The sequence below is a fragment of the Felis catus genome, chromosome D4 (genome assembly GCF_018350175.1).
Source record: "Felis catus isolate Fca126 chromosome D4, F.catus_Fca126_mat1.0, whole genome shotgun sequence".
Classification (NCBI taxonomy): domain Eukaryota; kingdom Metazoa; phylum Chordata; class Mammalia; order Carnivora; family Felidae; genus Felis; species Felis catus.
The window spans coordinates 74,761,867-74,789,488 of NC_058380.1; the positions used below are offsets into that span (position 1 = coordinate 74,761,867).

The 27,622-nt window shown below is 46.5% G+C and overlaps 1 protein-coding gene and 1 long non-coding RNA gene across 8 annotated transcripts in view; one reads left to right on the forward strand and one right to left on the reverse strand.

Annotated features, from left to right (window-relative positions):
- Positions 1 to 27,622, forward strand: part of LOC109493935 — a 131,965-nt gene that overhangs the window by 94,442 nt on the left and 9,901 nt on the right. The window lies entirely within an intron of this gene.
- TNC (tenascin C) overlaps positions 24,803 to 27,622 on the reverse strand; it is a 122,492-nt gene continuing 119,672 nt past the window's right edge. For all 7 annotated transcript variants that reach the window (XM_045043153.1, XM_045043155.1, XM_045043152.1 and 4 more), the window contains one exon: positions 24,803 to 25,436. In XM_045043153.1, coding sequence (XP_044899088.1) covers positions 25,326 to 25,436 — 111 coding nt within the window. In that variant the 3' untranslated portion in view covers positions 24,803 to 25,325. The remainder of the gene's footprint in view (positions 25,437 to 27,622) is intronic.

Genomic DNA, 27,622 nt, shown 5'->3' on the forward strand with positions numbered 1-27,622 from the left:
TTCAATTTTAGACACACAGAGAGTAAAAGAAGTTGAGATTTGAAGACAGTACTTCTGTCTTCCAGGAGGGAAGTACAGAGACAGTACTTCCCTTCCCTACTAGAGGTCAAAACCATCACACTGCAGGGGCCACGGGTCAACCTCTCTGTAAAGCCTCTTGAAGGGCTGTTCTTTGGTGTTGAGGTGGGAGAAATTACATCTGTCCCTTCCCTAGGGTGCGATGGGGGTGAAGAAAAGGAGAGCACCCTGCAAATTCTTTCTCAAAAAAGTCCCTCATTCTTTGATTTTTTCTTCCCCCAGAAGAGTTGATTGTAAACTCTTTCATAAAGCCTGAGAGTGAGTGATGGGGGTATGTTGGCCACCTGACTTCAAGTATTAACAGAATTTCTATGCTTCAGAAGATGGGCTATTTCAGAGGTTTTGCTTCCTAGGTGGTCTTTGGTAGGGAGTGGGGGTGGTTTCTGCACAAATTCCCAGGTAGTAGGAGACAATGTGGTTAACATCTTACACTGTGTTAAGGCCCAGTTTCCCCAGTCGAGACCCAGTGGCGCTCATTCAGTACCTGGCTCTTCTGGGTCCAGCCCTGTGCTGGCTACAGGAACATGAGCTCAGTCAGGCTCCCAGCTTTGGGGGTTTCAGAGCTGGTTGGAATTACCTTCCTGGTCCGTTCTCTGCAACTGTCCCCTACAAATAAGCTCAGCCTCACAGGTGAGGACACTTGGAGGACACCACATCCTTCCCCACCTCCAGGCCTTTGCTATGTGTTTCTCTCTGCCTATGGTAACCTTCCTTCCTCTGGTGGACATAGGCTCACCCCAAAGTACAGGAAACTTTTGCTGATGCCTGGTTCACTGCATTTCTCCCATCATGACCTTCAGATCTCTCTGCTATACAAGGCAAGTGCTTCTTCCAGTTGGCTGGGGTTGTCCATGTCTCCCCCACCTGACTAGGAGCTCAGCGAGCACACAGCCTTGGCTTTTTATTTCTGTGTTTTCTAAGATGCCAGATGCAAGTGACTGGCACCAATAGGTTGGATGACATCTAAGTGTGTCTTTTGTGCTATGGGCTGTTTGGTCTTAGTACATAGAATTGCCTCACCTCCTTCCTGAGGGTGTCCCTTATGCAGAAGGTCCTGGATTCTAAAGGGGTCTCAGGAACAGTGGCAGTCCAGATGTGTGGAAAGAGCACCGGGCAAAGCATGAGGAGGCTTGGATTTTCATCCCTTCCCTGTGAGCTTCCTTTTCCAGGGACAATTGCTTTCCATGTCTGGGCCTCCCTCTCTGCCTCTGAGGTGGGGGCCTGTGGCTCATAGTTCTGAACATGTCTCTTTCTGTTTGCTGTGCTGCTTTGATATCAAACCTCCCCTATGTCTCCGTCTCTGTCTCTCTTTCTTTCCCCTCTGTCCTTCCTCTTAGGTGCGTAATAAACCAAGAGTTTACAGTAAAAGCACAGGAAGAGCTGAATGATGTGTTCTCTTCAGGAAAGTACCTGGTCCCCCAGGGAACAAGAGGCTGCCTCAGGAGCCCTATGCCTCCCGATCTGTGGCTCCTGAGGGCTTTCAGTGTAGACCCGCCAACCCAACTCTAGCCTTTGATGTGGCTTTGACTGTGCATGATACACAAGCAGCCCTGATTCAGAGCTGTGGAAAGTCGTGCTGCTCTCTGCCACCGACCCCAGGGCTACTGCAGTGGCAGTGGGGTACCATCAGAAGGTCCATTGGGAAAATAGTAGAGAGTGTGAAACTCAATAATCACACCCCACATGATGCCTACCCTTCAGGCAGGACCAATGTTTTCTCCACCAAAGCTCTCCTGAAGAGGGAAAGAGACATGCTCCTAGAATCTGTGTGCATTTTAATAGGTCAGGTAATATCCAGAGGAAATCCCTGGAGAGACAACACATTGAATAATCAGCCCCTGAATCTTCAGAGGTGTGTCTGTGCTCTTATAAAGAACCAAGGCATCCCTAACTTGTTTATTCATGTCTTGTTCTTCATAGAAATAAAGGCAGTGTAGGAGCCTGAGGATATGGTTTCAGCTCATGGCTGAATTTCATTCAACTCATTCATTCATTCATTCATTCACTCATTCATTTACTTAGCAAAGATTTGAAGACCTATGTTATACATGGCACTGTGCTGGGTACCAGGGGTACAAGGGTTTTAGATAGATGGATAGATAGATAGATAGATAGATGATAGATGAAATGGATGTGGATATAACTATAATATAGGTATATAGATATAGATTTAATTGGGCCTTTGCAAAGCTCAGAGTCCAGTAAAGAACATGGCATTATACAAACATGCACGAATAATTGTGGTAACTTCATATAAAGTGGGGGAATTCTGATTTATTTTGGTGGTCAGGCAAGGCCTCCTACATCATCATTTGAGAGCTGAGCTCCAATGAAAGGAGACGGCTAACTAGCCACCCCCACCACAAACACCTGTCACACTAGCTGCAACGTGGATTCTGAAGTCAGACTGCCTGAGTTTCTCCTTCTGTCTCTGCTCTAAAGTAAGTAGTTTTGCAGAGTCCTGCAGGACCCAGCCTCCTTTGTCCTTTGTTCCCAGATGGGAAGCCTCCCTTCCCATCTGCAGCCCTAAAACACCGCTTAGGGGTTCAGGTAACGGGAATGTTGCTGCTCATCTTGGCTTCACAACCATCTTTTCAGGTACAAAGAATAGAAGGACCAGACCCCAAAGGGGGCATTTCCTTTCCAAGAGGTTCCCTAGGGGCTCCACCCATTGGATTCTGCCGATATCTCATGTTCCTAGTTCATTATTCCTAGTTGAAAGGATGTCCACGGGGAGGCAGGATTTCACACTGGGCACTTTGTCTCTTTGGACTGAATCAGAGGAGACTGGACTGGGTGGTCAACTGGCTTTGTCTGCCTGAGCTGTAGGCAGTGTTGATTTCTTTCTGGTAATCTGTATCTTTTCCTCTCTTTTGGCAACACTCCATATTTTCTTTCTGTAAAGGAATCTGCTCCCATGATGGAAGTTCCTGGTGTTTGGCCTCCTTGAAACCAGGAAGGGAACTTCAGGACTTGGAATCCTGAGCAAAAGAGACAAAGATGGAAAAAAAAGTTGTACATTTATTCTAAGGAGGCATGGTCAAAACAATGGGTTATTTTCTGCTGCCCAGAACGCTGGGACTGCCCATTTTCTGTTCTTTTCACACTGGTTTTCCTAGTCTTCTCTCAGATTCAGCAAACCAAAGCTTCTGCTCCGTCTTCCCAGATACCTCCAGTCAGAAGTGCTGTCTCCCCCCACCATCCTCCACCCCTCCCTCCTCTGCACCTCCCCCCACCCCTGACCCCTGGCACCCAGCTCTTCACTTGAAGCTCATCCTAGCAGTCAAGTTTGGATGCCTTTTCTGCTTTAGGGCATTGCCTATATATCTGTGCCCTCGCCTGCCTCCACGTTTTTGATTGTAAATTCCTTGAGGGCAGGGATGGATCGAATTCAGTAAATTTTGACAGCAGTAAATTTTGACTCATGGAGCCACCCTCCCCTCTATATTACAACAAATAGATTACAACAAATTCTCCTTCCCCTTCTCCTTCTCCCCTTCCTCTTCCTCCTCCTTTGTTTGTTGCCATCTTTACCTTCATCGTCATCATTATCATAATCATTGTTAACTTAATATTAAGCACTTACTATGTGCTGGACCTGTTCTAAATGTGATGTAAGAGGATGAGCCTCTTGCCCAAGATTATAGCTAATTCATGGCAGGGTTAGGACTCAAACTCAAGTCAATTTTATCCAAAACCTATTTCTTGATCCGTCCCTTCCTCAACCACAAAGGCTCTGGGGATGGTGGGTAACTTTTCTAGCCATATTCCACCTTAAATTTTTCCATGAGCTCTGCAGTGCCTGCTGTGGTGCACACAAACCCCTGAGCCTGATAGCCCATGCTTCCATCCAACTGCATGGAGCCATCCAGCACACTGCCCTGCCTCTGTTCTGCATCATTCACCTGAGGTTCTGACCCAACCACCTGCCTGGTGCACCAGGCATGCACTGTGCTTTCCCAGCCTGATACTTTTGCTGTATGTTCTCTCTACCTAAAACTCCCTCCCCCAATCCACTTATGGAAATCATACCCTTCACTGAAGACCTATGTCAAGTGCTAGAGGCACATGAAATCCTCCTGGATTCATGCTCCCTTTCACAATTGAGCTTCTTTCTTTTCTAAGCCCCCACAGAACCTCTTATTTTCTTCTCAGGTCTAAGGAACCAGCAGAGGGGACAGACCAGGGTTTTGGAAAAAGGCACATTGTTTGGAACCCCTTGCTAGTTTGGTGAATTTGGGCAAGTTACTTGGCCTGAGTCTCTTAGTATCTGTAAAAAGGAGGTAATAGTATACACTCTGGGAATATGAGACAATTCTCATAAAATGGCTCATGCCTCTGCCCACCTCACCACTTTTGTTATCTTTGCCACCCACCCCCTCTCTGAGGCCAAGATGCGAAGCAGCCTATAGGCCTTTCTATTGTTTGTCTTCCTGAGAATGGATCACCTTAGTGATAATGGTATTAAGAAATGATACCACTGGCTGTTCATCACTTCTGTCTCCTCTGGGAAGGCACTCATTGACCTTGGAGTAATTTCTTGGCCTCCCGATGTCTTGGTGCCTCAGGGGCTGGTGAGAAGTACTCTAGACATGAATATCTGCCCCACTGAGGATGGAAATCCTGTCTCAATAACCTTGCCACTGGCTTATTGGAAGGTCAGATCAAGGGCATTACAGACCAAATGTGGAGAGGGGCAGGATGTGTGTACACATGAAAGGAAAAAAAAAACCTGGTCTTAGTTATGAAACTGCCTCTAATTCACTGTGTGATTCCATCAAGTTTCTGCCCTTCTCTATAAAAGGGGATGGAGAAACTCAATTCCTAAGGAGTGTCTACCTGGATCAACTCATTACAGTCTGTGAGTCTGTTTCAGGGGAATCAGCTTGGCTTTAGAAACCCCATGGTTTGTGGGGAGGGCTCATTGTTGGTGGTGGGTCATCCTGAAATAGAGGTGTCCAATATGTGGGGGGGAGGGCATTGGGGTGGAGGAACCATAAACAATTCTGGGGTCTGCTAAGGGACATGTACCTAGGGGCAGTCACTGGGAATTCAGTGCCACTTTGAATTATTGAAGACACTCTAGACAGCCTTTGTAGAGTACCCCAAAGCCAAGCCATTGATATTCATTGAGAATCTACTGTATACCTATGTGATACTGATAGGAATTTTACATTTATGTTTATGTGTTTTATATGGATATTTGAGTTAACGCAAACACTTTGTCTCAGGGCACAGTATGATCTTTGGTCCAAACAGACTTTCCTGTTTTATTTTATCAATATTATTTTTCTTCCCTGCACCCTTGTTCCCCTCTCCCATCCTCCCCATACCCATCCTAAAAATATGTGTATATTTTTGAGCATGTGTAGTGTTTATGGTGACTGGGTAAACTTTTAATTTTTATATATGATGCCACGATGTGTTTCTCATTCAGTTTCTCCTTCCTTCACTCAACATTTTCAGACTCTATCCAAGTCAATGGGTGTGTTTCTAATTGACATTTCCCACTGCTACACGATATCTCAGGGTGGAACACTACATTGTACTTTTCATTCCCTTAGGGACTCCAAGTATATCATCCCTAATTCCCAGAAGCAGTGATGCAGGTCTCAGCTGCTAAGGCACTCAGCTTTTCCCCAGTGCTTTTTAAAGAAAGACACTTGCTACTAATGGAGATGGTTTTAGGTGCTACATAGTGTGACTACGCGTAACACGGAATTAGGTGCTTTATTGCATCATGAAGATCCTATCAGTTTGGTGCTAGTGAGTTATATTGCTAACCCTCTTTGCTTGCCAAATTTCCCTTTTTTAATAGATCAGGAGTAGACCTCAGGCTAACAATATTTGCAGGCAGCACGCTCTGGCTGAAATTTAATTAAAATGTGATTTAATAAAATGTAGTTGTTTAAATGGCTCCTTCTATTTTTAATAAGCAGCCCCATTTTTCTACTTAAAGAAGTGACATTCCATATTTAATAGAACTTAAAATGTTGCTGATTATAAAAACAACCTTATTCTATATTCCATTAAGAAAGGAAAATAATTCTGCTAATTAAACCATCCTCTATCATGCAGGATAAGAAACACATTGCTTTCAGAGATGTCAAAATGTGAACAAATGAGCATCCGCTTTTGTTTCCTTTAACAAATAAGGTTGTTTATGCAAAGAAAAGAATTGATTTAGTGAAAAAAGTAGTAAATAAATGACAATCGCTGTGGTAAGTGAACTTGGTAGAAGTGAGGATGTAGATGCAGAAGTGACTGGAGTTTGGGAAACACTGAATTATGTTATGTAGGTAGTCCTCATACCAGCTTGGTAAGGGGCATGTGGTGATGCCTGTTTAGTAGGAAAGAAGGAGAAGTGACCTTCCCAAGACCATAGGGAAAGGTTAAACATAGAGTTACTGTATGATTCAGCAATTCTGTTCTTAGGTGCACACTTAAGACAATTGAAAACACCTGTCTGTACAAAAACTAGTATGCAAATATTTGTAGTAACATTATGCTAATAGCCAAAGAGTGGAAACAACCCAAATTCCCATCACCTGATGAAAGATAAATAAAATGTAGTCTATCCATGCAGTAGAATCTTATTCATCAAAAAAAAAAAAAAAGCAAATGCAATATTGATACACCCTACCATAATTGCTAAGTGAAAGAAGCCAATCACTAAGGACCACCTACAGTATGATTTCAATTACAAGAAATATCCCAAACAGGCAAATCTATAGAGAAAGCAAGTAGATTCATAGTTGCCTAGGGCTTGGGGGATGGATGTATTAAGAGACGACAGATAAAGGGAGCAGAGTCTCTTTCTTGTGATAATTAAAATGTTTTAAAATGATGGTGACGAACGGCCCATTTTGGGAATGTACTAAAAGCCACTGAACTGGACACTTGACATGAGGAAATTGTATGGGAGGTGAATCATATCTCAATTAACCTGTTTTTGTTCTTAAAAGAAATAATACAGAGGTTCTGTGTACTCTTTACCCAATTTCCCTCAGTGGTAATATTTTCCAAAGCTACAGTAAGATAGAATACTGAGACCAAGATGTTGAGATAGAAACAATCCACTGATGTTATTTAGATTTCTTTAATTTTACTTGTACTTATCTGTGTGTGTGTGTGTGTGTGTGTGTGTGTGTGTTTAGTTCTACACATTTTGCACATGTATAAGTCTGTGTATCTACCAGCACCATCAAGACATTGAGTGGAATATTGCCTCTTTTAAAGTGTGGCTCACTTTAGACTCTGTCTGAAGCAGTGCTCCAAAGACCTTTAGTCTGTCCTCGCTGTTAATAACCCAAAGCAAGGAAACATGCCTCCAAGCATCTCCTCCTTGCTTCAAAGGGCCAGAGTCACAGAAGGACATGAATTCCCACCCCCTCAATGGAAGAACAGAAGGTTGGGATTGGGCACCATTCATCTAGATTCTAGAATCACCCACACTTCGGAAAGAGTAGGAAACCATCTTACCAAAAGGAAGAACGCGAATTCTGGAAGGGGGGCACGCCCCCGTGTCTCCGCTCCTCGCTTTCTCCTCCCACCAATTTCAAAAACCATCTAACTCCCAGGCATGGTGGGTAACTTGTCAGCGCTTTCGGAGATCCGGTATTTATTGGGTTGCCATGAGCAAGCGCTATCAGGGAGAGGACTGGCAATGATTCATCGGTACTAATCCCTGTGTTTTCACCAGCCTTGCTGCTGTTTGAGGGGACAGCCCCGCTTGCTCTTCCACATCATCATCACTTTGGTTTCTCTCAAAATGTTTGCTCAGAAAAAGCCCAGAGTTTGGCCTCCGTTCTTTCTGGGCTTCCAGGGGAATTTCCCGTCCTTCTCAGACTCCAAGGGTGAGGTTGCTAGAAGGTTTGCTTCTTACCTGGCAGGGCAGAAGGTAAAGCTGGCTCCAGCATGGATTTTTTTTTTTTAATCAAATACAAATTTGCTATGATCACATCATTCGGGACAAGAACTGTGGAAGAAGTAGCTGGTATTACTCTCTGTTGCTCGACTGTGATCCCACTGCCCCCATATCACTGGTCCTGTCATAGCTGACCACATGGTAGTCCCAGCTCCACCCTCCACCTGGATTTTATAACCCAGCCTTGATTTGGTCATCTAAAACTTACCTTATGCACATCCACTCCATAAAACCCTAACTGTGGCCCATGAACACTGGCTTCATTATCTGACCCTCACCCCTGCAAAACCTCAAATTCCAACACTCACAATCTTAATAAACTTTACTTTGACTACTAGTGATAATAATGTCTTGATTAGTTGAGGAACTTTGTGAGACAGAGAGAAGCTCAAGATGTCAAGAGACTTGTCCAAGGTCACACATGGTAATGATGATAAAAATTTATAGTAACAAATGTAAGTTTCTCCCCTTTAGCCATGGTTTCCTTGCAGCCTCCTACCTCCTTCAAATTCATTATCCCGAAGACAGGCACTTGACCTCCTTAGTAAGACCCCAGCCTTATAAACTGGACCTTATAGAGAAGAAGAGGATGACCAGCAGGCTAGAAATCCCAGGAGGAGTTGACATTGAGGCTTGGGTATGAAGGCCATCTGCTGGCAGAATTCGTTTTTCCTTGAGGGAGGTCAGTCTTTTCCTTAAGGCTTTCAACTGATTGGATATGGCCCATCCACATTATGGAGAGCAATCTGCTTTAGTGAAAGTCTAAATGTTAATCTTATCTGAAAAGTACCTTCACAGCAACATCCAGACATATTTGATCAAATATCTGAGTCCTGTGGTACTTGACACATAAAATTAACTATCACACCAGCTGAGGGTTTTATGGAAAGAAGACTGGGAGGAAAGAAGGAGAGGGGACTGGAAACATCCTACAGGAGCATTTGACCAAGAGAAGAAAATCACTTTAGATAAGTAGAAGAAATATTCAGAACAGAGGGTAGTTCTTGTTTCCACTCTCTGCTGGGGGAGCCACACGGCAGAGACACATTGCAAGACACCATACTAATGCCAGGGAAGCCATATCAAAATAAACATGGCAGTGTAGTGTCTTTGAGGCCCAAGGAAGCTTAGAGGTTCAGCCCTCTGGAGCTGGGTTTGGTTCCTGTGCACTGTAGACAGCTGGGTGTTGGTTAGAAGGTCCATCACAGCAGGATCAAGGTGGTTCTGTAGGGAAGGCTGCAGAGATAACAAACTATTTGGACTGAAGCTGAATGGATTTACTAGAGGAGGGGGGCCTGAACCAGCCAGGGAGCACCCAGACTTTGCCTGAGCAGAGAGAGACAGAGAGAGAGCAACCCAGCCAACCTCAAGTTTCACCACTTGCAGACTTCAAATGCAAATACCAGCAGGTCAGTCTGCAATTAGGTAGATCAAGGGTGTTGCTTCTAACACCAGCATCAAACGGGCTCTGGGCCCCAGTGCTTCCCTTCCACCATGAGGGTGCATAAGCCACACCCAGGTGCCATCTTGGAGAGGAGTCGGGGGATGGCAGGCAGAAAACCATTCCTTTAGAAACTGGATCTTTTTCTCTTGGAGGTGTTGAGAAGTTCCTAAAGAGACTGTTTAAACTATTGGCTGAAATGAAGTATAAATTATATAGAATTTAAAGTCCACCTTTTATCTGTTAACTGGCATAAGGAACTAGTTTCTTTAGAGACAGCAATTAATTTGAGAATCGATGCGTGATTACATGTGTGACCTTGTTATATTAGTAAGTGGTAAATCCAGGAGTGAAAACTAGCTCTTCATTTCTTCAAATCAAAGTTTCATGCTGACTCCCAGACAGTGTCAACAGGATTGACTGACACTCTCCATGACCCTCTGCCACCACTGGCCAACTCCTACCAGCCTTGATCTTGCCTGCTGGCCACTACCTTCTAGCGTTTACTTACTCTGAGGTCAGCTTAGGTTAACTGAGGGAAGGACTTTTTCATGGTTCTTTGTACAACCCATTGCTATATTTTGATTACTTTTACTTTGAGAAATTTAAAAAATACAAAAAGGTATAAAGAATAATATCACACATATGAACAAAGCAAAAAATAAATGCTAAGGTTTATCATACTGGTTTCTAGAGTTTTTAAACATAAACAAAACATTACAGATGAAATTACTGTCCCCTTTGAGCATTAGCCCTAGACCCATTTCCTGCCTACTTTTCCCAGAAGCCACCAGGCTCATGAGTTTGATGTGGATTCTTCTAGTCCATTTAAAAAATACTTGGGGCCCCTGGGTGGCTCAGTCGGTTAAATGTCGGACTTCAACTCAGGTCATGATCTCACGGTTCGTGGGTTCAAGCCCTGCATTGGGCTCTGTGCTGACATGACAGCTCAGAGCCTGGAGCCTGCTTCAGATTCTGTGTCTCCCTCTCTCTCTCTGCCCCTTCTTGGCTCACACTCTGTCTCTGTCTCTGTCTCTGTCTCTCTCTAAAAAATAAATAAACATTAAAAAAATACTTATATACATTGGGGCACCTATGTGGCTCCGTCGGTTGAGTGTCGACTCTTGATTTTGGCTCAGGTCATGATCTCATGGTTCGTGGATTTGAGCCCCTGAGTCAGGGTCTGTGCTGACAGCATGGAGCTTGCTTGATATTCTCTCTCTGTCCCTTCTCACTGCCTGTCTCTCTCTCAAAATGAATTTAAAAAATTAAAAAAAATACATACAACTGCACACTTCCGTGAAAAACAGAACATTTGGTGTGTGGTTTTAAAATCTAATCAAATGGTACCTAACTGTACATATAATCTGATAACTGAATTTTCATTCAATCTTAATGAGGCTACATGTTAATAATTCTAGTTATTTATGTGTTATATTTTATTTGCTCTCTTATTGATGGACATTCAATATTTTTCTACTTTTTAAATTTGTAGCCAGAATTTCAGTGGGCATTCCTGTACATGTTTCAATGGGCACCCGTGTATGTCTCTCTAGGGCGTCTTCTAGAAGGGGTGGTGCTGGCTTCTTTATACGTGTGTGAGATAGTTATCATATTAGGGGATCAGTAACTTGTGCATGCGTCTGTCTTTCCACCGAGACGTTGAAACCTTGAGGTCAAGGGCTACGTTTTATTCATCTGTGTGTTGTGAGCACCTAACACACAATGTTGAGATAAATGATTAGCTGCACAATGAAGGAAATGCTTCCATCCCTCCCCCTGCTTCCCCCTCGCCCTAGCATGAGGACAGTAAAGGGAACTCCCTGTTACAACTTACAATGTGTGTTACTTGCACTGTCTCATTTGATTACCATAGCTTTCTGACAGGTGCCGCTTTACCAGTGATAACATGAAGGGCTAGAGACGTGACTTCCTGCAAACACACGGTCATTAGGAGTAATGGCGAGATTTGAACAGAGGTCTTTCCAAATCAGAGCCTGTGGCCTGTCCCTTCTCTTCTGTTACCTCTCAAACAGTGGGATTGACTCAGAATGGAAACGGCCTGATGGTTTGCCTTCCTAAACATAACATCAGCCTCAACAATTCTCTCCTTTTCAACAAAATCTTTTTTCCCTTAGAGTCTGGGGAAAATCACCTTCATTAATTATCCCACAGCTTTGAGTAATTAACCTTTACCTTTCTCTCTCGGGTCTTGAATCTACATGTTAGAATCCTAAAGCATTAGCAGTTGCTTTGGTATCACTGAGGGAAACCCCACAGTTCTAGAGATGGGAAAGCGAGACCAAAAACTGAGGAAATGTGCTCAAGGTGACACAGCGAATTAGAAGTCAAGCTAAGGTCAGTGTCAGGTCTTCTGTGACTGGGTCTGGTGCCCTTTGATCTGGCTTTTGGATTATCTGATGAGGCTGGCTCTTCTCCACCAGGAAGGAGAGCTGGGTCGTGTGTGGCTTTGCTGCCTCACTGGTTTCAAGGGCAATGGGGCCCTTGGAATTGACATCAAGAATAGACATCACAGAAACCAAGGAATGAGCAGTCAGTGAAGACCAGCTTGAAAAGCACCAGCTGGAAGCTCCAAATGATGCTGAATCCACTGGACTGATGTCAGAGAGAAAACCACCTTGACCACAGAGGACCTGTATTAGCCAAGGTTGGCTAACTGCTATAACAACTTCATGCAATCCGTGGCAAAATGCTATAAAAATATATTACTTGCTCATGTCACAGAACAGTGCTACTTGTGGATTTGATCTCTGCTCTGTGGGGTGGTTCAGGGGATTAGGCTCCTTCCACCTTTGAACTCTCTCCTCTGCAACACACAGCCTGCAAAGTCAGTGTCCAAGGTGAATAGGGAGCTGGTGGTGAGGCAAGGCAACTCGAGGTCAGAGCTTGGGCATTCCTGGCTCCGTGGTCAGTGGATGGTATTTTTGCCACACTGTCCTGCCTTTCAACATCTCTGATCCTGTTACTCCTCTCTGGAATGGGAGTCATATGGCTTTCTCTACTCATCCTCAGCATCATGATTTCAAGGACTAGAATATGTTTTATAAATGGGAGTGTGGCCTGCAGATAGAAGCCTGGCTGTGGATTCTTTTCTAAATGACAAGCATCCTGCCCACCCCAACCTGGAGTCTTTTCCTTCAGGCCCTAAAAGTAGATGACATATCTGAGAAACATTGTACATGAATGGAGGGACAATTGCAATGTGACCTCATAGGACACGGTCACTGTCACTGTGAGTCTAAGACATAGGCAGCATCTGTCCCTAGGCAATGCTGGTGAACCCATGCCGTGTGTGCATTTTGACACTGAGAATCAGCTTCTACCTCTCCCAGCTCGTCCTGACTGCAGTTCTCAAGCTTATATCTGCAAGGTCAGTTGTTGACCTTGAACCTGGACTGCAGCTCCATTGGATCCTGGCAGGGTAGTTGGTTGGCCAGAGACTGCAGCTTGAAATCCCAAGAACTCTGGATTCAAGTCTTTGTTCAAGTGCATAGTGGGCTCACTTTCCTCATCTATAAAATGGGGAGAATGACTTATATGGTTGTTTTAAGAACCAAATGAGCTCATTATGAAAACCGTTGAGCAGGCTGAAAATAAGCACACTCAGAAAAGCTGTGGTTATTTTCATGCCAAATCCAATGTGCTAGAGATGAGTTCTGGGCCCTGGCAGAAGGGTTGAGTCAGACCTTGACCTTGTGGCTTCCCTGTGGCCCCATTTTGGTGAGCGGCTTTTTGCATCAGTGTCCCTAGCCATTCCAATTCTTTCTCTGAATCTCAGCCAGCTCAGCAGAGGCCCAGAGACTCCATCTAGCCCTGGTGAGGCCAGATTCCCAGCCATTACTGCCCCTTGCCCCAAAGTCCCGCTGGCTGGATTCCTAGGCTGGGCTCCATCATCTTAACTACCCAGGCAATGGAATCTGAAATCTAAAGTTTTTCCATGGCCTGTTCACTGTCTGGCTCATACTGACCTTACTGACTCGATCCTAGACAATACTCCTGATTCTCACTATAACTATAGCCTCAGCTCATCAGGCCTAAAGTAGAGCCTGAGGCAAGAGCTTGCGAGATGATTCCCAGATGCAGGAGTAAGGGTGAGAGCAGGTTGAGACAGGGAGGAAGGGACAGCCAGCATGAGCTTTGCTGTTCAGTTCCTACAGAGGACAACTGTGGCTTAGTCCCACTGGGGCCCCATGAGAAGGCATACTGAACGTGCCTCCTTCTGTGAAAGGAGAGGACCGGGGCATTCATCCAGTGTTCCTGTCCTTCATTGGTTGAGGGTCCCTAGGTATGTCCCACCTCCCACTCTGAAAATGTCCTTGTGTTAGATCAGAGTGGCTTCCCAGGCTCTGAGGAAAGAGAAGTGGAGAGACTGAGAGGCATGCTTGCAGGAGAACCTGCTCCCTGCAGCTGCACTGACATCAGGGACCAGGGAGGGCAAATGTCCCCTGAGGCCATCTTACTTAGCAAGCTGTTTCCCACTCTGGGCCTCTTTGCACTTAAGGGTTGCTCTGTGCCATACTAAAGGTCTAGGTGCAGAAGGTAACATCCTATCTGAAGAAGCCTACCTGTGGTTACTCTATGATGTTTTTTCTTTCCATGAACCTTCTATGGAAGCCTGTCCAGTGTAGCTTAAAGCCTACCAGGCTGTGCGTGTACCCTGGTATTGGGATCCGTTCAAACAAGACCTGTAATGGACTGGGCTCGTTACAGAAAAAGAGAGTCAAATGCCATTGCCAGTCCAGGAAACAGGCACCAAAGAGTACTAAAACTTTGGTTGATGATCAGGCATTGGGGTAGAAGGTGTCAGAGTCAGACACAGCAAGGAAGGCAAGCAGTTAGCAGACTTGAGCAGGCAGCAGGGGCACCTGGGAGGAGGCCAGCAGGTCCAGCGTAATTCCCGTACTGTCGGGCCGGCAGGAGGCTCTCTTGGGAATGGACAGGTTTCACCTCCTGGTCCTGCTTTGCCATTTCAAGGGCACTTCTGTGTATCTGGGCTCCGCTCCCTCGGGGTGGCCGCACAGATGATGTCATTAAAGGTTGGGAGAAGTGGTGACTTCCACGCACACCCTGAAGAAGATGCATTTCAATTGACTGTAGCTCTTTCTGAAACCCTGATGGCAAAGGGATTCTAGGACTTGGAGGGGGGGTTCTTTTCGAGTTTTGGTGAGAAAGCAAAGCAGCCTGGAGTGGCCCCTGGGATTCTGGAGACTCTGAAACGCAAAACAGCAGGGTAGTCCCTTCTGTTGACCGTAGATTTCCAAGTTGCAGGTGAGAGCAACCCCCTCCCTGTCAGAGCCAGCTGGGCAGGACCTGCTCGCCTGAACACAGTGTGAGTCACCCAGAAGCCCGTGGTTTTCCCTCATCACGTCCTGGTCTCAATTCTCCTCTGCGGAGAGGCATGAGGCCAGAAAGAGCTTGCGGAGTGATGTGTCTGCCTTGCAGGCAGAGAAAACATTAGGCTGTGTGCCCTTTTACCTTATGGGTCTTTTCTCCTTCCAACCCAGTTACAACAATAAATAACCTCTTGGCTTTCATAGTTTCTGCCGTCAGGTTCTGCAGTTCCTGAGAGCGGAATTTGAATGGTAGAAGGAACATGGAATTTACTCCTTATCATGACAGTTGGTGCCTCTACCATGTGGGCTCGCTCCCTTATCAGTGTCTCTAGTGTATCAATTATACGCACAGCCGTCTCTCTGGGTCCCACATGATGAGGTTCTAAATTAAAGCATCCCATTATAATTCGAATCGTATTACATAAAACACAATAGTGTGGTTTTGAAGTTCCCCAACCTTCGCATACCTCCGTTTCCTCCTGTGTATAATGGGTACAGTGATATTCCTTACCTCACAGAATATAGGGGAAGATCGCGTGAGTTTCTGACGCGGGAGGCACTTCCAACGGTGCCTGGCATTCAGCTGGTGTTTATTGTAGGGGTTCGATGCTCTTGTTGTTTTAGCAAAATCACTCATTTAAAGATGGTGACGCTGAGGGAGAGAAGTCAGGTCTGTTTTCAGACCAGGAAAGTCCAAATTGGGAATCTGTGTGCCATTTTATATCTTTGGTGTTCTTCTCAGTTCCCTTTTGTCCCAGAAAGATTTATGGATTAAACGGAAAGCAAAATCAGACCGTTGGGATGAAAAAGAGAACAGAAACCGGTGGAAGAAACAAGAAGGAATAGATTTGCCACAGACCAGGGCCACGATGATGATTGATATAAGTGGGTAATGAGTTTCCCCTTGCTGTCTCTGCAGCTAAGGCAGTGAGGAGGCACGTTGGATGACCTGATCTCGCTTCCTGATCACAGCATCAAACACACATTCATTTGCGGAAATAAGTTCTTGGGGGTAGGGAAGGGGGACTAGACACAGTAGGACTTTATTATGTGGGTCCTTTAAGGATATATGGCTTTGAGTACAGTTGCTCACAACTGTATGTCCAGCTTTACTAATGAAAAGCTTTTAGAGACGTGCATCTTCTATGAATCCTCCAGAAGATCTGGAAACTTTGCCTTTAGGAGCCGAAATGCCCAAGAGAGAATCACAGTGTAAATGAAAGACAAATACGAGTGGAGGCTGCCTCTTACAGCAGAGATATATTTAAATGTTGGATTTACTTCTCTCCTTCTGCCCCCACCTCTTCCACGGAGCAGCTACCTGAGCCAACGCACGTGACCGCGCCTGTCTGTGCTTCCTCCTCAATTAACTGATTTCATTCATGTTAGTTCCAAGTATTGATCAGCCAGGCAAATGTGTACTGATCGTTTCCTTTGTGTGACGGACGGTTCTAGGGAGTAGAAGGGACATAATTTACTGAGCACCTACTATAAGCAAGACACTTTCTGGGACACTTTATACACATTACTGCGTTTATTGAGATCATACAAGGTGGTTATTAGTATTTCTGAATTATAGATGAAAACATCTAAAACTCTGAGAAGTTCTGCAACCCAACCAAGGTCACACTGCTAGTTCTGTAGCCGAGCCAAAGCTTGAAGCCATCAATCGGTCCATTGATTCATTCACTGATTTAGCATAGTGCTGTCTTCCCCACCAGGTGCTGCCGATACAGAGTTCGCTAAGAGATGGTTCCTGCCTCCAACACAGCCACCGTTTGGTCCTGCCTCTGTGTCTGGTGGTTTCAAGCCTTAGCATTAAAAACACGTATTATATGATGTACATGAAGTCATGTACATTCTACTTGAATGCTCTGGCATTCAGATTAAGCGGAAAGAAAGGGTTAAGGGATGAGTGATCCTGGAGGCTGAATGATAACATCATATCCCAGTTTACACTTCAGATCTCCTTTCTAGAGACTGCCTCTTTGTGCAAGCCCCCTGTGACTTCCTAAGTTAGAAAGTGGAATTTGACCCTGAACAATCTCTTGCAGCAAATATCCCAGTGTGTGCTAGGGGGGCCGGGGGGGACAGTGAAATTTTCTGCCTGTGGGTCATGGTTGGGGTTACAGGTTTCTTTTTCTGTAAGAAGCTTGCTTCCAAGAAACTCGTTAAACCTAGAATTTTTAAGAGAGTTAAGGTTTTGCCAACTGGCAAGTGTGGTTCCTTCTGCCCTGTGTTCCCTGGAGGAAGTGCTCTGTTTAATCAGAGGGACAGTCAACACTGTGTTTATCTCCTGTCTCCCCAAGGGGCTGCCTTCTTCAAATAACATCTGTGTTTCCTGGTGTCTTAACTCTGTCATGATGCCCTTTCCTTTTGCTGCATTTGAGACCCAGGTTGGTGACTGGAGCAGAAGCATTTGGAAAGCTTGTATGCGGCAACTGACTGAGCCGGAGGGGCAGAATAAGTCCACTTGGGGGCTGGAAGGGACTTTATAACACTACTTTATTTAGTGTGTGAACCTTAAGACCTAGGACCTCTCCAGTACCAGGAGTTCACTGCTTCTCTGACGGCCTACTCGTTCCCTGGATGGTTTCGGCCATAAGTCCTTTTCTTATTTGGGTACTGTTTGCCCCATGTAGATTTCACCATGGGCTCCCAGTTCTACCTTCTGTCACCCAATAGGATAAGCCTACTTTCGCTGTTCCATGAGAGGCCTGCAGAGATTCTGACGCGGAGATTATGTCCTTCCTCGTTATCCCATCTTTCTTGAAGGACATGGTGTTTTCAATTTTTTCACTATCTGATCGTCTAAGTAAGTACCATTCTAAGGACGACAAGTAGATTAATAAGACGTCTATTAACTGAGTGTAACTGTCTCTCACACTGGGCCTGGTCGTGACCTCAGTGCCCTTCTTAGAACTTCCTGGCAGTTATATAAGTTGACGTCTTGATCGAGAAGTCTTAATCGTGCAGCGACTGGGTTCCAGCACTACGCGCTGTGGATGTGGTGCTGGAGACGCAGGGGCAACACAGGGAATAAGCCGGGCCCTCGTGCAGTTTGTAGCCTGTCCTGGAGCCAGCCCCTTGTGGTGCTCACTTGAACGTTCTTTGCTGCCTTAGGACTGGGCTTCTGGGGAGAGATCGATGCTTTTACAAACTTAACTCTGATGCTCCCCTGAAGGGTGCCCGGGAGGAGTGCGGTCCTAAGCCTCGGCTGAGCTGGGTGTGCTGTGTAGACCAAACCCCTTTCACATACCTGAGGCCTGCTCCCCCCTCTCCTCCGCTAACTGCCTAGAAGGACTTGATTGTCAGGAAATACATATACTTCTTTTTGGAGAAATTCTTGAACCCACAACTTAGGTGACTTTAGTTTATGATGCTTCTACCATACCTGGAAAATTATCTCTCTCTCTGTCTCTGTCTCTGCCTCTCTCTCTCTGTATCTGTCTCTTTCTCTCTGTCTCTCCTTCTCTCTGTACCTCTGCCTCTGTCTCACTCTCTGTGTCTGTTTCTCTTTCTCTCCTTCTCACTTCCCTTTTAAAGCTAATATATGTAAATGAAAGGCCTGAGAGGTCACTAATTTTGCTCACTTCCCATCTAGCCCTGAAAAACGATGGTTCTCAGTTGTGGTGTGGTGCAGTGGGAGGGCCTCGGTCCACAATTGGGAGGCTTCTCTCTGAGGGACCACATGTGTGGAAAGCCCCTGGACAAGTGACTTTGGTTGGACACACGCCATGCTCTGTCTCTGAATTGACTGATATTTATGGTGCTTTTCTCTCTAAATGTCCTGCTGGATTTCTCCCTCCTTGGCTGTGAGACAATCTCAGCCACGGCCTTCCCCTGCTGAGGAGAGGTTGCTGCCTGGGGCTCTCGCTAGAGCAATTCCTGTGCTGCTTCTTTAAACCACACCGTCAGGTTCTGACCTATCGTGGCGATGATGTGGGCAAGCAGGAACTGAATAGGAATCCATTCTGGTTGCATGACAGCTTTGGGAAAATCACTTCTCTGAGTTAGTTTCTGCTTAACATGACGATCTGGGGACAGAGTTGACGCTTAATGAAATAGAAAATAGGTCTGGTCACATGTTCAGTGAACACATAAGGACTGGGAGACCCTAGAATGGGCTCTATTTGAGGTGCTGGAGATACAACAGGGGAGCAAATACATATAAAGTCCCTGTTGTCACGGAGCTTAATTTCTCGAAATCATACACATAAACAAGGCAGCAGCATGTCAGGTGGAGACATGCTATGGAGACAAATAAAGAGTGCTGGGGCCAGGCGGCCTTGTGTGCGTGTGCGTGGATGCGCACGTGCGGAGTGCACGTGCGTGTGTTTACACAGGGTGGTGAGGGAAAGTCTCATTGAGCAGACGGCTTTGGGAGGTTGCCCGAAGGAAGTGAGAAAGCGAGCCGTGTGTGTGCATGTGTGTGGTGCTGGGAAAAGCATTCCAGGGGAAGGCTCAGAAGTGGGACAGTGCTGGGGTTGAAGAGCAGCAGAGAGGCCAATGCACCGAGATCTCCATGAGACAGGCATCGAGTTCTGAGAAGTGTCAAGGGACAGATCACTCAGGGCTTCAAGGGCTGTAACAGCTCGAGCTTTGCTGTAAGCCAGAAGGCAAGCTTGGAGGGTTTGGGGCAGTGGAATGAGATGGTTTGACTCAGCATTTTAAGAGGATCACTCTACACCTCTTTGGGGTGTAGACTGACACAAGGAGCCAAGCACTGGGGACACAGGGCCCTTGACGGCGTTTCCGGGGTTGCCCAAGCTGCTCGGGGTAATCCAGAGGGATCGCCAGCTAAACCAGCCTTTTGAGGAGAAGAGAGTGTAAAACAATCGTGACAACAACGTGTTCCCATTTCCAGAAGGGCCTCACTCTGTGCTGGACAGTTAAGCGGTAGGGAAGGAGAAGACACGTGGCTGAGGGGCCACGGACAAGCCAGAGGAGCCACCATAGGGCAGCAGAAGATGTGTGAGCTCACCCTTCACTACCAACAACAAGGGAGCAGTAATGGGGGTTGGGGGGGAGTAAGTCAGTGATGACACGTCACTGCAATGGAGCCATTACACATGCCGGAGAAGAGTGGTGGTCTTTATAGAATCCAAGTGGGGACTGGACACGTGGGCCAGAAGCCCTCCCTCCCTGACCCCCAGGAATGTACCCCCCCACCGTGTACATTTGCAAGAAGGCTTGTGGTTGTTGACATAAGGCTTGTGCAGCCAAAGGGGAGACCAGAACAGCAGAGGCAGCCTGCCATGACCCTGCTGCCCCCTCGGCAGGGTTTGAACCTCTCATGGAGCAGGCGTTTGGAGTGAAGGCAGAGAAGGGGTTTTCCTGGAGGTTTCTATGAGCCTGGGAGCCCAGGTGGCATCACTGCAGCCGCGTGAACACCTGGGGAGGGGGGCGGGGAGTGCTTCCTTTAGTGCCCTCAGAAAGCCGGGGGAGCCTGCCATCTGCTGGCTGACTTGAGTATTGTATCCCGCTGCTCAGCTTCAGACAACTATCAACTTCAGAGAGAAATGTATATTGGCATTTTCTCCAGGCCAGGTGCTGTCCATTTCTCTCTTTTAAATCATCACAGTTTCTCCACATGGTATGTCTTCTTCACTCCACTTTTTAGGGCCACTCGGAAAAATTAAGCGACTGGGCCAAGATCATTCAGTAATTGGAAAACGGATGCCAGCTCAGCTCTGACTGCAAAGACGATTACTTTAGAGAAGCTATGATCACGTTGGCTTTGTAAACTGTAAAGTGTTATGAGGGAACTGGCTCATGGCAGGTGTTCCTTGTGTACCGAATGGAAGAATGGATAAAGGAATCAGTATGCCAATAGATGCTCTTCAAGGCCTAAGGGGTCAGAAGACCTAGGATTCAGTCCTTGCTCTGGGACTCTGAACCTTGGAGAAGTCATCTCACGGCTCTGAAACAGCTTCACCCGCAGTTGCAAGCATTGGGCTAACACGGGAACTACTCATTTTGACTGTGTGTGTGTGTGTGTGTGTGTGTGTGTGTGTGTTTCTTTCCGTAACACATTGAGATTTTCCAGTCTTGGCGAGACTGGAGTGATTTTCAAGAGGAGAGCCTTTTCCTGCTTCCTTTCTGAACCTTAAATTCATTTGTGTGGCTCCTCCTGGAGGGAAGTGGGCGGGGGAGTGAGCCCTCTGCTGGCCACTGGCATAGAGCATCCGCCCAAATCCTGGCAGGGGACACCTGTGAGTTCTTCTAACACCCCACTGAGGCCAGAGGACATAGCCTGAGCAAATGCCTTTCTAGTAAGGGAGTGGGACTTCTAAAGAGCGACCCTGATTTTGTCACTCCTGCCCTAGACACCGTCAGTAACTCTCAGTTGCACTCACAGGACACAAAGCCCCCAGGGCAAGGCCCAGCCATCACCTTCACCCTTTGCAATTCAGCCACAGAGTCCCCTTGGCATCAATCCTTCCTCATTCTAACCACAGTAACCCCCAGGGACCCTCCTTGATTTCCCCCACCCCCGCCCCCCATCCAAAGTTGGAGGAGAGATGCCTAGTGGTCTGGGACCCTACAGCCCTCCTGGTTCCTGAGGTTAGTGGGACCTCGACTCCAGCTCTGCACACCCCTAATGAGACAATGGAGCCACATCTGGAAGAGACCTGCAGGAACTGAAAGCTGTTCAGGAACTGGGTGTGGACGTGGAGTAGCTCTCCGGGCCCCCACGTCCCTGTGGGTTTTACCTTCTAAATGTCTCTCACACCATATGCCCCGTCCCCATGGCACCACTACGCAGCTCCTGCAGCACCTCCCATCTCCCACCTCTCTGCCCAAGTTGAAACTGCAACAAAAAGATGGTTTAAAGAAAAGATACAATCATAATCATCCCCTGCTAAAAATTCCTTAGCACCTTCCTATTGCATTTAGGAAAAAGATCAAAATCCTTATTCTGGACCAAAAGAACCTGCGGGACCAGATTCTTGCAGCTGCCTCTGTCTTTTTTCTGCATGGCCTGGCTGCCTCAGGGCCTCTAGAGGTACTCTGTCCTCTGCCTCCCCTGCCTTCTTCACTGGTTAAGTCCTATTTATTGTTTAGGTGACGATTCAGAAGCCCTTCTTCTGGGAAGCCTTCCTGCTCAGGTCCTTGTAGATGTTCTCATAGTGTCTCAGATTTACTTCTAAAACGTGCAATTATAGATTCACTCAGTTTGCAATTCTACATTCACTTGTCTGATATGGTGGCTGTTGCCAGCCTCCCCCTGGCATGGAAGCCGCACAAGGCCAGGGCCTGTGGTTATTTTCTTCACTTAGTGCTGCTCATATAGGCTGTATTCAGTACTGACTATTAAATGAAAAGGGAAAAGAGAAATCTTGGAACAAGAGAACCAATCAGCACAGCCCTTAGGGATCCCCCATACCTGGAGTTGGCCAGGAATAGTGGAAAAGAGAGTGGCGTGGGAGGGCCAAGCTGAGAAAGGGAGAAGGTGGGATCAATTGTCCCAAAGGATGGTGATTTGTGGACGGACTCTGTGGTAGCATTGGAGAAGCCAGCCTCATAGGCTCTTTGCTTTTAATTCCTTGTTCAAGGTTAGAAGTCCCTCTGCAGATATCCAATGGGCAAAGCTCATGTTATGTGTCCTGGCTCCCACAGGGAGGAGGGAAGAGTATCTTCTTCTGTGGCTTCCATGGTGGGAGGCACGAGTAGAAATAATGGTGTAAGGCAAGCAGGCAGCTGTAACAGTGGTGCCCAGGATCCCGGAGTGTGGCCGTGTCTGTCATGGTCCCTGGGAGAGGCAGAAGTTGAGGGACTGTCTCTAAAGGTATGGGCAATGTGGAGGAGAGCCACTAGGGCTAACACAGTTCCCAGGTCTCGAGAAGCTGAGGTGCAGAGACCATCCTTAGGCCCGAAGGGGCATGTGGGGGGAGCAGTTATCCAAAACCTGGGATGCTGAGTGGAGATGGGCGATGGACTGGCATTGTGCCTCTGTTAGGATGCAAAGAGTCACCCCCCTGTGATGCTATAGGGATGGGGCTGGAAAAGAAGTACCCTGACCCCCTAACTGCCCAGTCTCCTGCCTTCAGTGTCCCAACACTTCCCATTTTGATCTCACCAGAAACCTGAGATATCATTCATGCAGGATGGCTTCGAAGGGTATAAGCTGGGAAAAGGGAGGGGAGCAGACAGAGGAAGGGCAAAGGGAAGACCAGACTCCTTGGAAATTCATTCTCGGTGGGGAGGCAGAAGTGGGCTTGGACTTTGAGGGTGGACTAGAATTTCAGGAGACCTTTTGAGATGGAGGAGGTGGCTAGAACAAAGCTAGAGTCACCAACTGAAGGACGTGGTTGAGGCATGGAGAGGTCATGCTTTGACTAGTATGTGGGCAGTCTGAAACCGACCTTGCGGCATTGAGTGTCTTGGCCTTCCCATCCCCATATGGGGGTATCTACCACCTTCCCAGGGCCGAGGTAAAGGACTCCCATGTGATGGGGATTCTTCACCAACCGGAATTTGATTCTGGTGTGGCTTCTGGGAAGTACCTTATCAGCTTAGTTACATCTGTATTTGGGGGAGGGGGGGGCTAGGACTGGGGCTCAGAGCCTCCCAAGGGAGCAGTGAACACAGGGTTAAGCCTCCCTCTTAAGGCCTGATTGTTATAGGGAGCCCGTTTGTTGGGGTTTACACAGCAAGGCAAGCGTTGCTATGGCAGAATTGCAGGCAACAAGTCTTATGATCGGGAACTTCCAGTTGTGTATATAACATGATGGCATTTATTAAAGCAAGATAAACTCAGCAGCAAAGGATCTGGCCTGAGCCATGAATTCTTCTCATCCTCGCATCTGAGCCATCACATTCCATTTGAATGAGGCCTATCAGCCCAAAGGTTTTCATTAAATAAGTCCATTTGCTGAAAATCTCTGAGAGAATCAACTGGGAGTTTCTCCCCACCCCCCCCCCCCCAACTTACCATGTTTTAAAAGACAAATGTGTAATGTGTGGTTCTGACTCGATATTTGCCAAGTACAAACAGATCTGCTGTGCTGGGCAATGAGTTCCCTCCACCACGAGATGCATTCAGGCCGAGGCTGGGGGACACCGGACTCTGACTGGGGGAGAAGGAGGTATTCCTAACAGACATTCTTTCTAGTTCTAAGACCTCAGGGTTGTAGGAAGGATCCACCTGAACTTCCCCACCCTCAATCATTCTGTAACGTGTACCCATAGTGCGCATTTCCTCAGGGAAGGAGGGATGTTCACCGGGGTCCTGAGTGAGGGCAAGAACTTTGAAACCTGAGCTGAAATCCTAGTTCTATGATTAAGTGGGTAGGTAGCCATGGGCAAGTCATTACACTTCTGTGCACCCTGTCATAAAACAGTGATAGCAGAGACAGCTAACACTTAGTGGCATTTAATATACACCAGGCACCATGGTAGGGGCCTCATCTGGATGATATCATTTATTTTTTCGTAGAAATGCTATGGAGAAGTGTGAGCAACTGTACTTTACTCATTAAGAAACTGAGACACAAAGAGGTAAGGGAACTAGGGGATGGTGCAGCCAAGGTGTGAACGCAGGCTGTCTGCCTTTGGGCATCTTGATCCTTGCTAGATAACAGTTGTCACCTCATCTATATCATGGAAGTTTTAGCAGGCTACCTTAGAAGGTGGGTATAAGAGAGCCTCTGTGAGAGCACAAACCATTAGTCTTGAAAATGTTGAGTAAGAGGCTGAATCTTAAGTGGTAACCTTTTCCCAACCTCGCTCAACTTTGTTCAAAAAGGTGCTTTCCTCTCCCCCAGCCTGTAGCCTCCCACCTTTCCTTCTTCCTCTCTGACTTGACCACCATCCCTCCTCATCTTTCCTCCATCTGTTCAAATATGGCTTTGGTGGAATTCAGGCTCAACAACGAAGGGCAAAACAACAGCCAAATTTAAAAGTACTTGTGCTTTTATTAAAAAAAAAAAAATACAATCAGGTACTGTCCAGATGTGTTTTGGAAAGGAAGATCTCTTTAAAAATCCTTAGTTTTCATCATCATTATTATTATATTAATCATATTAATCATATCCTTAAAATCGAAACAGTATTGCTTTTCTGGTTTTTGCTGTATGAAATGTAAAAAAAAATTGGGGACGGCCTCCAATGACACACACTGAATCGTTGCGGACAAAAATAATGATAATTAATTATACAGCTTTGTGTAAAATACAGCTGGTTCTAACACCGACTACCACTGTACAGCCTACCCCTCTCCCATTCCCAGAGCTACCCAAGAGAAGGACAACCACTGTGATGCTGTCACTGGAAAATTTTTTGCTGATTCAAACAACAAAACAGAAACCTGTGGAGATCATTGTCTTTGGTGCGAAGGAAATACTCGCAGGGTAGGTGAGGTGGGTGCTTCCGCCATTGGCCCCGATGATCCATGGTCAACTTTAACTCCTGACAAATACCCGGGTGTGGCTTGATGGTTGGACTGGTTGTGTTGATACTTTGGTAAAATTTGCTTCTTTCTCTGGGCCCTACTCCTCTCTCACCCAGTTGTCCCTGGAACTTACGCCCGTTTGCGCCTGCCTTCAAGGTTTCGGAAATTGCTGGGTCTCAACTTCATCTCAGCAAACTGGATTGAATATTCGTGGCCCTTCCAGTGGAACCAGTTAACACCCTGTAAAAGAGAGGAGACCTCCAGATGGGTTTTCAATAGGCAAGGTGTTCATTGATCATTGCTGCTTAGTTGACGGAACAAAAGGAGTTCTGTTTCAACCTGACCATGTGGTAGTTCATAGCTGTCTCTTGCCTATCTGTCTATTGGTCTGTGTAGTGAAAACTTCAAAGGAGTTGGCTGAATCTGACTCAGTTTTTAAAATTTTAGTCAGAAGTCACCGGCATTGGCATTGAGCTTTGAGCTGCCGTTGTGAAACAAAATGGTGGCTGATGAGACTTCCCATGGGTAGGAATAGACGCTGAAGGAATTTAGGTCGTGATTGGAAGTTACAGAATTGAGTAGCTATATGCAGGGGAGTGTCTAATTCATGGGATTCTCATGGAGTATTTTAATAAGGGCTTGTATGGAATGGCAGAAAGAGCACAGGTGGAACACAAATTGTACAACCTGACATAGAGAGTTCAACCTCAACGCTCGCTCTTACATACAGAGTTCAAGCTCAGGGCTCTTACTTGAGGCATGAGTGGTCTTAAACAAATCATCAAAACTTTCTGGGACTCAGTTTCACTATCTGTTTTTTTTCCTCTTAGGGTCTGATAGTGCCAACCTTGAAAGGGTGCTATGAAAATTAAATGAACTTGTAAAGGAGTGATTATAGTACCGGGCACATTGCAGGTGCGAAGTAAATATTACCTCCCTAATCCCCACTAGGGAGAAATATCCTTGGAAATTTGGCCAAAGATTTTTCTTTCTCAAGAAAAGATTATATTTGTGTCTGGGCCTCCTAATTCCATGTTTGACTCTTCCATACAGTCTACAGATGGTAGAGTCTGCCCTCTTCCCACTAGGGGAGGGATGTCTGCTTCCAGGAGTGCTCCTGTGAGGCCACCACCGCATTCTCTGACTCCTCTTCTCTCTCTTTTTTTTAAAAAAAAAATTTAAATTTACTTTTTTTTTTTTTTATTCTCAAGTTAGTTAACACACAGAGTAGTCTTGGCTTCAGGAGTAAAACCCAGTGATTCATCTCTTATGTGTGGCACCCAGTGCTCATCCGAAGGGTGCCCTCCTTAATGCCCATCCCCCATTTAACACCCCCTCCACCCCATCAACCCTCAAGTTTGTTCTCTGTATTTAAGAGTCTCTTATGGTTTGCCTCCCTCTCTGTTTTTATCTTATTTTTCCTTCCCTTAGGTCACTCAGGGAAAGACAGATATCATCTGATTTCACTCATATGTGGAATTTTAGAAACTTAACAGATGACCCCTCTTCTCTTTAAGCTACGTAGGGCTGTGAGGGGACATGGAAAAGTTCATGGCTGGTACAATGAAGCAAAAAAAAAAAAAAAAATTGAGACACTATGTGATTCTAAGTTTTTGGCATTCACTGATATCAGGCAGTGTCTGAATCTGACAGGGAGGTGACATTTCGGAAAGGCTGGCTCTCCCCATGGGCGAATGCATCTGTGACTACCCAGTCATGGTAAAGCACTGCCGCCTGATAGCTTGGGCTTTGCGCTGCCCTTCCTCTGCCCTCCTGCTTCCCTCTGACGGAGGCGCAGAGCTGGAAATGAGCCCTCCTCATTCTATCCTGGAGACTGAGGCCACAGAGGGAGAGTGACATCACAGAGTCCACGCAGCTGCCAGAGCTGGGGCAGGACTCGCATAACTCCTTCGTGGACCTTTTCCGTCAGCTCGTTCTTCTTCCAACAGTAGATGGGAAAGAAAGGTTTCCTTTTGGGCAGGCAGCTTTTGGGTTGTCCCCCCCCCCCCCCAGAAGGATTTTGTATTGTCCTGGTGGTAGGGGACAAAGAAATAAAGGTGGTGGGAAAAGGCTCCTATGGAAGCATCCTTGGAGGCAACATGAGAAGGTGGAAAGAGCACCCTGCTTTCACCCCTGCTTCACCTAGACAGCCTGCATTTTATCTGCTTTCCTTCTGGGCCACAGACCAAGGTTTTGTCTGAGGAGAACGTTCTGTGTTTGGAATCCACATGACTGGTGGTTGTCCCAGGATCTTCATGGGTTAACGTGGACTGCTTCTAGGATTTCACCTGACCCGCAGTGTCCCTGAGGTTTCTCCCTGCTGGGGACAGAGGTGCCACCATTTCCCGGAGGTTGCTGCCCCCTCCCAGTCTCAGCCAGAACTGAGGGGCTGGGGTGCCTGCCTGTCACCCCTAACCAGCTTCCCA